Source organism: Talaromyces amestolkiae (genome assembly GCF_001896365.1).
Source record: "Talaromyces amestolkiae strain CIB chromosome Unknown scaffold3.1, whole genome shotgun sequence".
Classification (NCBI taxonomy): domain Eukaryota; kingdom Fungi; phylum Ascomycota; class Eurotiomycetes; order Eurotiales; family Trichocomaceae; genus Talaromyces; species Talaromyces amestolkiae.
Window position 1 is genome coordinate 809629 of NW_024468039.1, and position 12546 is coordinate 822174.

The 12546-nt window shown below is 46.1% G+C and overlaps 3 protein-coding genes across 3 annotated transcripts; 1 reads left to right on the plus strand and 2 right to left on the minus strand.

Annotated features, from left to right (window-relative positions):
- Positions 1 to 801: 801 nt before the first annotated feature.
- On the minus strand, positions 802 to 3003 carry BHQ10_002320 (uncharacterized protein; the record flags this gene model as incomplete). Its single annotated transcript, XM_040874454.1, has 3 exons — positions 802 to 1742; positions 1798 to 2773; positions 2851 to 3003. 3 exons carry the CDS (start codon positions 3001 to 3003, stop codon positions 802 to 804), a joined length of 2070 nt encoding a protein of 689 aa, XP_040730825.1.
- Positions 3004 to 3857: 854 nt separating this feature from the next.
- BHQ10_002321 (uncharacterized protein) lies at positions 3858 to 5955 on the plus strand (the record flags this gene model as incomplete). The annotated part of the gene is made up of 5 exons (XM_040874455.1): positions 3858 to 4179; positions 4244 to 4418; positions 4490 to 4651; positions 4708 to 4889; positions 4940 to 5955. The coding sequence occupies 5 exons, from the start codon at positions 3858 to 3860 to the stop codon at positions 5953 to 5955; spliced, it is 1857 nt and encodes a 618-aa protein (XP_040730826.1).
- A 270-nt stretch (positions 5956 to 6225) lies between these two features.
- BHQ10_002322 (uncharacterized protein) lies at positions 6226 to 9048 on the minus strand (the record flags this gene model as incomplete). Its single annotated transcript, XM_040874456.1, has 3 exons — positions 6226 to 6595; positions 6647 to 8804; positions 8856 to 9048. The coding sequence occupies 3 exons, from the start codon at positions 9046 to 9048 to the stop codon at positions 6226 to 6228; spliced, it is 2721 nt and encodes a 906-aa protein (XP_040730827.1).
- Between the last annotated feature and the right edge of the window lie 3498 nt (positions 9049 to 12546).

Below are 12546 nucleotides of genomic sequence, written 5' to 3' on the forward strand. Positions count from 1 at the left end.
GAAATGCGGGGTAAAAACTACGGGGTATGGTCGCCTTCGGAAATACCCCAGCAGTACGCAATTGATAACGGAGCACCAAATTAACAGCAATTACGAAGAATAAAAGCGGAGAGCACACAGGGGTCATTGAGAATCTGATAAAGGACTGTGCCGAATACGGTTGGGGTGAGTACCGCACTCATCTAGCCGTTATGACTAAGTTGCGTTGACATATGATCCCAATGGTAATGCGCAAATGAAGCTTAATGAGCAGATCAAGAATGCTTTTGATCTGAAGAGCATCCTTGCATCCGGAAAGGATGATGTGTGGCCTAAGAATTATAACAAGGAGGAGTGGAGGATCCCTAAAAGCGTTACTCTGGGTTAACACCAGCAGACATGGTCTAAAAGAAGTTCTGGATGGCGTACGCCCGAGAAACTATGATATTTATAGTTCACCATATTTTGATATAGCGACGCTAACTACTTTTGCTATATTGTTATAGAGTTTAAGAGTCAATATGGTTTATGACCAGAAAAGCATTGGGCCGATTTAGAACCCATGATACTGATTCCCAAAGTCTTTAGGCTTGGCAAACCAATGACGTGATTCTAAATATTTCAGAGTTCATGGAGGTATATAGAATACAATAAAGAGCGCTTCTAGGACGAGGTCTCAGCCTGGGACCTCGACATGTAGTGTCATGATATGAGACCAAGATATTCAGTTTGGATATGAAAATCAAAGAAGAAGTTCTAACAATACAGTTGATATAAATTAGAAGTATCTTGATTATATAGCACTACCCAATCACCTCCACTCTAAACATCCACGCGTACTAAACAATTATCAAAATAGTCCCCAAGACTCTTCGCATCGGCCAAGGACTTCACGACTCCAACATATCCGTCCGGTCTTATAGCTACGACAGCCCCTCTACTTTCGAGAACTCCGTATATCTCATAGAAAGACTCCGGACCCGTCGGCCCATGGAAAGTCATCTCTGCGAAATCCTTGAGACAATCTGGCATCTGGTCCCACTCAAAATCGCGTGTGTGGAATGGATGAAGGACAACTAGTTCGATGGTATCTCTGGGGTATGCGGGGATGATCTCGCGACAGATTGTCTCAAGAGCTTGTGCAGATATAGATGTTTCAGCCTTGTGGGTTGTCACCTTTTGACGATCAACGAGATCGTCTGTCGTAAAGACAAGTATACGATACCGACCAGTCGACAGGAAATCATCATGAAGATGCCGTAAATTTGCATCCGCATAGCGACGAACAATTGTGTCAAGTAAACGTCGACCTGGCCGCAGGACACCAGAAAGATAGGCATCTTTCTTAACAAAGCTGATGGCATCGACGTGCGCAATTGTTTCCGGGTCAGAGACCTGATCAACAATTATGCTAGGTGCGTATTCAACTCCGCAGCCACTGGTAAACCCGCTTCCGTCGCTGAAGACTTTGAGGAATTCATCGTGTGTAAGGCCTTCGACTGATTTCTCGGCACCGATTTGGCCGGAGAACATGGATGAGAATTTTGAGTCGAATTCAATTAGTTGTCTGGCGACTGTGAGACGTTCGTGTTCGAATGTGTTGAGAACAGTGGTCGGCGTGTTCGACTCAGAGGCTTTATTGGCTTTCTGAGGTTCAGGGCTGAGACCATGAAGTGTGTGGGCAAGTTTCCATGCCAGGTTATAAGAGTCCATCATGGACACGTTCATTCCTTGGCCAGCTTTTGGGCTGTGTGTATGACATGCTAGATGAGACATTAGTATAAAAATTTAGTATCATTGACGGGGATGAAGTCTCACCATCTCCAACGAGGAACACCCTCTCCACTCCGTTCTCATCCTTCAACGTCGATTTGTGCGTCATTCGCTGTCCAATCTGATATGCAGCCCACCAATCGATGTCGGTTCCTGACTTGATCGCAATATTGTATGGTGCAAAGACTCTCTTCCCTTGTTCTAGAATACTTTCGAGCGTAATAGCAGCACGACGTTTACTCGACCTGGCCTTTTCATCAAGAGTTTCTCCTTCCTCTGCTGCGGGAATGACATCCTTGATTTGCACATAAAGACGAGTGAGATAATGACCCGAAGCAATACGCTCCCGCGGAATAACCATAACAGAGCCTGTGTCCGAATGAATTGCGCAGCGTTTCCTGATATCCGGAAAATTTGTATCAATGACAAAGTCAACGACACCCCAGATGTGATCCGTAGTATCGCCGTGTAATTGTAACCCCATACTTCGACGCACTTTTGAATGGGCACCATCAGCGCCAATGAGATGCTTTGCTCTCACAATCTTACGTTGGGGAGATGTCCTCTCATCGCCCAATACATCAATCTCAATCCTCACCGGAAACTCGGGATCAGTACTCGCATCAAGCGTAAAACCGACAAACCCAGTCGATCTAAATATCGACCGATCAGGAGAATAAGCATGAAAATCCTCTTCCAGAATTCGCTCAATCCGTCCCTGGTGGATGGTAACTTCATGCTTGTACCTTGCCGGAACAACGACGTCAGGCACAAATGCGGTCCGCTCGATACCCTTTTTGGTAGAACTGGGGTTCCAGAATGCGACTTCAGACATGTGGCATCCCTCGTCGAGGATTTCGTGGTGCAGGCCTAATGTTGAAAAGACTTCCAGAGTGCGTGGTTGTAGACCATCTGCCTGTCCGGCTTTGAGGGTACCGGGTTTTTTGTCGAAGCATGCCAGGGAGTTGGAGAGGCCGTAACGAGCTAGCAATAAGGTGAGGAAAAGTCCTGCTGGGCCAGCCTATTGATGTAATTAGTTATACGCGTTTGGTAGATATTTTCAGCTTCCTGAGGAATACGGGAAAATTCAAAGCATACCCCGATCACAACTACTTCATATTTCTCGTCACCATCATGTCCGTTACTCCGGCTAATCTCTGGCTGCATTGAAAGACGTGGTAACGGACGCGCCCGAGAACGTCTAACGCGAAGATCTCGCGATGAATGTGCTGTTTCCTGGAAGACTGGCATTTTTTGAATCTCTCAACATTCAACAATTGATCTACCTAAGAACGAAAACACGAAGATAGATAAAAAAAAATCTTTGAATATTTTCCCCACGCCTTAAACATCTCGAGATTAGCAGCAACTCCACAAATGGTTAGTCAACCAAATGCTGATTAAGGATTATCAAATCGATTCCGTCTGGGGTAAGTGTGCTCAATTTGCCTCCGGAAAACCCCCTTTAGGGTTTGAGTTCGTCGGCCGGATATAGATGCTACAGCATTTTGGTATCGGATGCGTTCGGGAAGAGCTCTACAAGGATCGGGAAGCGAATTTTGGTAGAGAAATAGTGTTTCAGACGGATATAGCGCGTATTTTGCGGATATGTAGAGAGGAAATGTCACTGTTAATCAACTCAAGTATTCTGGGGAATATCCGGGGAGCGGAAGGCAAGGAACAGGTTTGCGAATAACAATCGCTGATCTCGGCTATTACTTATCTTGGTATTACAATCTTTTATGGATTGATGATTCGAACCGTGGCTATTGACCATTGAGTTACATTTCTCTGACAAGCCTCTTCTAACTTAAAACTAGATCTCGCTCTATGCGGAGATTTGGAGATTTTCCAAGGGACCGGCTCGAGAAACCTTCATTGGACCGGCATGGACAATGTTTTTTTTGGAGGACGCATCCGGAAGGTGTATACCATCCGGTTGATATTGGAACCAGGGTTTGAATCATTATGGGATGGATAAAATCGCGACACGACATATTTCTGTTACATCGATGGTGACTCTCTTATAATAAATAATTGCGACGAGCTTTTATTAAATTTCTGATAATATTCTACATTCATCAGCTTTGAACATAGTAGAAACCATGACTCTGGTAGAAACTATTGCCTCCCCTCCCGTCTTCCCCATTCTCACAAATGGCGAATCTACACACACCAACCTTCCCAACGGCCTTGACAGTAAGATCAATGCCGAAATCCCCGGGCTCGACATCAAAGACACCCCTGTCGAAAACTTCCGCAAAATGCGCGTCGTCGTAATCGGAGCAGGGTTCTCAGGTATATACCTCGGTGTCCGTATCCCGCAACGATTACGCAACGTTGAGTTGGCCATTTACGAGAAGAATGAGGATGTTGGTGGGACTTGGTATGAAAATCGATATCCCGGGTGTGCCTGTGATATTCCTTGTAAGTTGCCATGTAGGTTTTATGATGGCAAAAGGGCCGGATGGGCTGATTTGATTTCCAATAGCGCATTCGTATCAATATACATTTGCGCCGAATCCGGCGTGGAGTAGAGTATATGCTAGAGGTCCGGAGATTCATCAGTATCTCAAGAGCGTGGTGAAGAGGTACTCAGTAGACAGATTTGTGAAGCTGTCGCATCAGGTGCTGGATGTGGAGTGGCATGAGGAGGTATCGAAGTGGTATGTCCTTGATCTTCTGAGCCCAACTGTATGCGTGTATCTGTGACATTAGGTACTCATGAGAAATATAGGTACATCACAATCCAGAATCATGCCACTGCGGAGAAGTTTGTCGACAAAGCAGATGTTGTTATTAGTGCTCGCGGAACACTAAATGACATATCGTGGCCAGATATCCCCGGTCTGAAGGATATGAATATACCAGTCATGCACTCGGCGGCATGGGATGACAGGTACGAAAAGTCACCTTGAGAAATCTTTTCTGTACGTAGGCTGATTCTTTGAACAGACAAGAATTCGAAGGCAAACGAATCGGCATTATAGGCGGTGGCAGCAGCGCCATTCAGATCATTCCGGCTTTACAAAAGGTCAAAGACGCACAACTCACATGCATGATTCGCAGCAGAATCTGGATTGCGAATCCGTTCGGCGCGGAGATTTTGAAAGATCTCGGTGTCGAGAACACGGAATGTAAATTGCTACCTATATCTAAGGAAATACTTGTGCTAACAAAGAACCAGTTACACCAGAACAACGCGCCCGCTTCGCAAACGATCCAGAATACTATCTCAAATTCCGCACAACTCTCGAAAGAGCCGCCAATCTAGAGCACTCCGTGACCCTCAAAGACTCAGAGATGCAACGTCTCGCGCGCGAAGGATTCACCTCTCTCATGCAAGAGCGTCTTTCCAAAAAGCCTGAAATTCTAAATCATCTCCTCCCGGACTTTGGCGTGGGCTGTAGACGACTCACCCCTGGGCCGGGATTTCTCGAAGCCCTGGTCGAAAATAACGTAACCGTCACAAACACACCCATCAAAGTAGCCCACAAAACAGGTCTCGAACTCCAAGACGGCACAAGACTCGACTTTGACATACTGATCTGCGCAACCGGTTTCCGTACCTCTGCACCACCACCCTTCCGCGTCGCAGGCGTTGCTGGGCAATTAATGTCAGACAAATTTCACCCATTCCCCGAAACATACATGTCCCTCGCCACAGACGGGTTTCCAAACTATTTCATGATGCTTGGGCCTAACGCCGCAATCGGTACCGGCCCCTTGACAACAATGATGGAAATGACAGGCGACTACATCGTAAAGTGTATCCGCAAAATGCAGAAAGAGAACATCCTTCGAATGGAAGTTCAGCATCGGAGGGTCCGAGATTTTTCAGCTGTGGCGGAGAACTATTTCAAAAAGACGGTTTATCTGGATAAGTGCTCGAGTTGGTATAGGAATGAAGGTGGGAAGGGTCCTAAGATATCGGGCCTGTGGCCGGGTAGTGCGCTGCATGCGATGGAGACGATTAGGTCACCGAGGTGGGAGGATTATAATTATAAGTATGAGGGAGAGACTGAGCACGGGGAGGAGGTGAATCGGCTCGCGTGGCTTGGTAATGGATGGTCGGTTACGCAGACAGGGAATGGGGAGGCTGGAGAGTTGGCGCATTTCTTGCAGCCTGCGTTTGTGGATGTGCCTGCTGAACCATTGCCGGAGGAGACATTCATGTATAAACAGAAACCGTTCTCACATTGACTCTGTTAGGAGATTCAAAAACTGTTTTGAGTTCATATGCTTCTCTGTCAATATTTCTAAAAGCATATGAGGCGGGGACGCATGGAATTATCAAGTGCATATCTTGTAGCAGGAATATGGTATCATTGATTTAACTACTACTAAGTACCTAACAGAATAATCATGGTCTATCGCCTTCAAGTACATAAGATAGGGATATGAATAATTTTCCTCTCCAATAAACTGAATATGTATATGGATGAAGTGAAAATGAAAAAAGCAAACACAAAATTATTGCTCAAACAACGCTATCGTTGAAGCGAAAGAGCTTGTGTTGTCTTCTTGTAGAGCTAAGGACGTCCCGTCTGACGATGTGATCATGTTGGTACTAGCTTTCGTGCTCAGTCCATAGATGGAAATGCTAGAGCAGTCAATCTGGACGATATTTTCTTGGCAGGACTCGGTAGCCAAACAGGTTTGATCGTAGTTCTCAAAGAAGCTGTAGAGGCCGGCTCCGTAGATCAAAGTATCAGACGATGAGGAAACGCGCAAACCCCAGGCTTTGCGACAGCTGTCAGTTGTGCAGGTCGAGAAGTCTGGGTCATTAAAGTTGGTTTGAGCGGTAAAAGGTGTGAGAGCAGTGGGGTTGGATTGCCAATATCTATATGCCAGATTAGTATCGAGGATGTGTTCGTGGGTAGAACTAACTTACGGTGTCTCTGTCTGGATCAAAGCCATAAACACGTTCTTGGCGTTGCTGAGCTGGTATTCATACAGTTGGCTGTGCTCAGAGGCAGTACCGTACATCCAGACGGCATTTTGGCTCTCCAGGAGAACACCACGTCCATTGTAGATGTCGATCTGGTTGTGATCAGCAAGATCAAGCTCGTGATCGGCGACCCAGAACCAACAGTTCTCAATATAAGCGCTCGCTGACTGGGTAGCATGGAAAAGCATGAAGGCGCCAATGCAAGCATTATTTGCAGCATGGGTAGAAGCCGGGTTCTTCGAGCAAGTATCACTCTGTAATCCGGTGCCAGCAGAACCACCGACACGGAAATGAACATCCCACATTCCAGCAGAACCTTGAGAAGAACCAGCGACGTTCCACTCCATTAGGATAGCGCCTGGAGCGGATCCCTTAGTCTCAAGAATAAGGTCTTGAATTTCCACATTTCCAGTATCACCAGATTCACCGATCTGAAGCATAGGAATGGGGTTTTTCTCGTCCGAGAAAGCAGTTCCCGATGCCATTAGAAGGGGCCAAATTTCACCAACGATCTTGATATTTTTAGGGACTTTGATGGTAGAGGTGATAAGGTAAGCGCCATGATCGAAGTAAACAATTTGATCGGAAGTCGCGCTGTCGAGAACTTTTTGAATGGCCGCAGTGTCATCCGTTGTACCATCACCTTTGGCACCAGCAGACTTAACGCTGACGAAGGACGATGCAGCAACCGTCTCATACTGTGGCTTGGAACGCTCAAACACTTTACCAGAGCTGTCAACAAGAGCGGCGGGCTTGGATGCTGCTGCTCTGGTTGCTTGAACGCGGGATTTAGTTGCAGATGGAGCCGCACATGTGCTACCTGAAGCGACAGCGGAGTGAGTTTTGCTGCTTAGGGCGGAAGTTCGCGCAGAGGACCCAGAGCTAGGAGAAGATGTGCCAGAAGCTGGTGTCCCAGTTGTGGCTGTCTGAGATGCTTTACCGGTGGACGGGCTACCGGTAGCTGATGAGGGGATCTTGGAAGAAGCTGCAGCACCAGATAGAGATCCAGATGCAGAGTCGGACTGAGCAGGGCTGAGTCGCGAAGCTACAGAGGTACCAGCAGCCGCTGAGGCGACAGGGATAGATGTGGCCTCTGAAGCACCATTGCCAAGAGTCTGATAGACAGTCACGGTAACAACCTCGGGTGCTGGGCAGGTATCATCCTCAAGGTTTGTAGATTCAAGATCACGTTTGCTGGAGGTAGAGCCGCCGGTATACGTGTTACCTTGGACCCATGACTTGACAACAGAGCCACCTGCTAGAATTGTATCGCCACCGATGCTAGCGACGGCGACGCTAGATCCAGTAAAGTCGACGTTGTCCAGAATCAAGTCACCACCGCCAATAGGAATGCTGTCTTGGGTCCAGGCAGTAACGATGGCTTGACCGGTAGTTGAGAGTGTGCTGTCCAACATCATGACCGAGCCTACAGTCTGGTTCGATGGGCTGTTGGACATGTTCAGAGCAACCGCACAGTCATTTACCGTGACAGATTTGAAAGTCCAAGCCCAGTTCCAATTCATGAAAATAGCGGTATTGCAACCATTGAAAGTCAAATTTCGGGTTGTAAACTGCTGATTTCCCAAGAACATTCCATAGTTGCCACCATTGAAGGTCAAGTCGGTCATGAAACCACCTGAACCGTTGTCCATGAAGATACCCTCTTGTTTGTTGGCGTCGCCACCTCCTTTGACCATCTCAAACCGAATGTTTTGAAGACTAGTAGCTTGACCCACTTGCCAATGGATACCGGCTCCAGAGCTCTGAGGCATAGCAGTAAGATCAATAACGAAGTTGCGAACCTGACGGAAAAAATTGTTCTGGTTCGTGTACCAGTTGGCGCCTGTGTCAGTGTATGGGTCAGAATCAATGACAGCCATGCCAGAAAAGGCGGCGGCAGCTTTTAGAACAGGCAAGTCAGTAGCGTCACCAATGAGTTGCGTATAGTAGTATTGGACAATGGGCTTCGAAACGACATAGGTCCCGGGGGGGAAGTAGACAATAGCTGGAGTTGTTGTTGACGAGTCGCATCCTAAGCCACATCGATCGCTGCTGGAGATAGCGCTGTTAATGGCATCGGTGTCATCAGTTGATCCGTCACCTATAAATATGAGTATTACATCATCCACAGGTTCTCATGTTCTAGGCATACCTTTAGCGCCAAAGTCCTTTACATTGCGGAAGATCTGGTAGCTTGACGAGTTTCCAAATGCCACTGTACCCTGTCGCTGAATGTTGGCCATCCAGAAACCAGAAGATGAAGCAGCAGTGCTGGCTTGTGGCGTAGGCGCAGCCTGCAGTAGGGCTGAAAAGCCAAGAAGCAAAAGAATCTTGACGAAAAGCATGGTGTCGTTTGTATTGAATGAACTTGTAAATGTGATCTGGCCGGCAGATGTCTTGAACGAGTGGTAAACGGCTTCTCAAGTTGGGTTGAAGGACACTGATGATGGTCTGTATCACTTCCAGGGCGGTTAGGTTTATGCTTTCTTCTATTGTAGGGTGCTGCCTCGAAACCACGTACAATGTGTATACAACTGTAGAATATTAGCATCAGGTACCCAACTGTATCACATAATATAGATTTGTACTTACTTCGCGTGCAATCAATCACTAACTGGCCGTCACCGGGACAGTGAATCGTCGCAAATAATCGAAAGGAAAGAACGACTGCGGACMCCAGCCACAAAAGAATGAATGCCGAAGCTGAGATAGAAAGAAAATAGATAAAGTCGAGATATTTGGCAGAGCGAAGAAGAGAAAAGAGGAAGAGAAGGGGGAGATCTAGAGAGTCAAGTAGTAAGCAGCACACGGCAGGAGGGCACTGGCCCTAGACCACAGACACTGAATAGAATACAATGCGGCCCACTTACAGCGATTTGCCTCTATTCTATTGTATCAGGTATCAGGTAGTATCGCTTTATTCAGGACGATTAATAAAGAGCGTGAAGCCCGTTTGTTGGCCTAGATAATGCGATCCCGGCCAATCAGCGCCCGTTTCTTCACAATAGACGAAACAATAGAAACAAGCATAGGATGGATCATCAGACCTATCGAACCCTTTCGCGATTCAATTACGAAGGATAGTCTTGTTTCAAGACCCCACTTCTCCCGATTAAGAAACAAATCGTTTGTCGAGGCTGTGAAGAAAACGCTGTTCTTCGAACAGGGGCTTGTTTGAGATGTTCAGGGACCTGGGCCCGTTGATTGGTGCCGCGTTGACGCCGCAAGCCCTAAGACGAGCGAGCTTGTCGAAACTTGAAACACCAGCCGGCTTGCACGTTTCGCTGATCGACGGACAACTGATAATTGTTCGCTGGCAGGAGATCAAATTAAGGTATTTGGGTAGATTCGGTGTTTGGTGATGGTTACAATTGAGAAGTGTGGACGGGTGGTTAAATACCAAATGAGATAAATTTGGTAAGAAGCAAATGGAGATGTCGAAGCGATACATATATGCTCTAAATGTTTATTTGAACTAGGGCCTAGACGACAGAATATTCGTTGTCAGGCAATTTGTACGAATTCTGGAATGCTTCGGTCTGGGCACTTATTCATGTACCAAGCTGAACAGGGGGTCCTCGTGTTATTTAATTGTCTGACCCTGAAAATCGCACTACGCAATGTGTAAATCCCGGCATGATTCGAGATCTTGCACATTTCTCGAGTCGATCGGTGACTGTCGTTGCCAGGGTCTAGCCAGGTTGTTGTCCTGGTACATTCCAGACGAGACTTAGGGCTAGGGCTTGAGTAATGCGGAACAGCTAGTGCTTGCTGCTAACTGCTTCCTTGCCTACATAGTACATATTCTTGCTTTCTACGCTTTGCCTTACCATAAAATAATATACTGTTGGAGGGAGTACAATAATAAAGAAAAATAAAATAAGAATGGGAATATTCCAAATCAAGTATAGTCCTTTGTGTATTAATAACTGACCCTACTGTTTCGCCATTGTCTGGTGAAACGCCTCCACGCAGCCAATCAGCGCTCGTTTTGTTGGCTAAGGATTCCCGTAACATCAGATCACCCGCTCCCGGACATATTTCTCTCCTCAGCGAGACATTCATTGTAGTCAGGAACAGAGGGATGGCTCTCATCAGAACATCAGTATTCGCAGTCGGAAAGGAAGAGTCCAAAATTCAGCGAAAACCGCTGACAGGACGCGGACCCTCCAGTCCAGTCAACCTTCGTAGACAATGTTTAGATATGTATACACACATTGAACAAGGCCGAGTAGCCAAAGAAATAAGCAAGTGCCTAGAATCGAACCACAACACCAACGGGCGAGTTGTATGCTTCTTCGTCAGGGGCGCTGGTGGACCCTATATGAAAATACTGGGATAGTGACGATTATTATGGGCACCTCATCGATTTAGATTAATCGACGACAAGCCTGCTAACTCCTCTAGTAACCATTGACGCAACAGAAACAAAAAATCCAATTAAATACAAAATCAAACCTAGAAACTACTAAGCTATGAAAAATCTAGGAGACACGATCGATGCCCACTGTGTCGGTTGTCGGATTGGCGGATTACTCCAGGCCAATCCTGAAGACGGTAAAAGAAGAAGTGACTAGCAAGATTGTATACACTGAGTTGTCTGTTTGAGTACATTATGTTCTACAGCTGATTTTATATAGACTTTCTTCGGAGCTGATTTGTGTGAAATCTGGCATGTAGGGTTTGTACGATTCATGAGCTACTCCACGGGTATACTTGTGATCTTTTTCTCACACATAACGATTGCGGATTGATCATTTTATTCGATGGCTTCATTGGAGAGCCAGCTCATCTTCCTATCTCCATGCTTAGTTTTTCATCGTACAGCTACCTAATAGAATATTGGTGTCGGTTTAGCACGGTCCTAGAGCACGAAGCAGGGATTGGTGCGAGGCTAGTCCGAGAAGCCTCTAAGGTTGAGCCTGATCGATATGGTATGGTATCCTAATACTATTGATGACTGATGACTAATGGCTGATCTCTAATATAAAGTGGAGGGGGGGAATAGGCTCTATTAAGCCTACATGGAGGCCTTGCAAAGGCTTCATCTTGGTGGTGATTTCCCCACAAATGTAAAGGAATGTGTATTCCACAGGGGATTAGTGAAGCTATTCCTAGTGTGTGAACTGCGTATAACAAAGCGTTCCGAGGACTCGTTTGAGTGTTTCGAGACATGCATCGTTTTGGCGTAGGTGCACGCTGGCGTATAAACAATTTGCTTGAGCACCTTCAAACCCACAAAATGTGGCATGTGCTTGCGAATGTAAAGATCTGGCATGGGAACGTAAAATAAATTCTGCAAACTGACAGATGAACTAGAAGCAAGGATAAGAACAAAAGGACTGCTGATTTGCAGAAAGAGTGGAGAAATACAAGACTCGAAATCCTAAGAGACAATAATAATTCCTCCAGAGCACCGGAATCCAACGTTAGGGTAAGACTGAGAGCGAACCCTGACAGCGAATCCATAATACTTCCCACATTGCAATGCTTTGAAGTCCCAAAATGACAACATGAGAAAGAAAGGCCATAAGCAGACTAAAAAAGAAAAGAAGAAACTAGTTTTGAGATTAATATCCTCCAAGAAATTGAATTTAACAGGCAAGACTCGCTATAGCAATCACTTTGCAGGGCTTAACTATCGCTGAATTCTTCGCAACTAAGGATATTGTAACAAATAAATGGCTGCCTGGCTTGAACTGAATGCTATTTCGTATGCGTGTTGACTTCAGAGTTACGAGAAAAGAGAATCAAAGTCGATTTCCGTCTGCAACCTTCTTGAGCCTTGAAGTTTGTGTCAAATTTCATCGTTTGAATGAGCTCCAAGTCACTTTTCTCAGCTC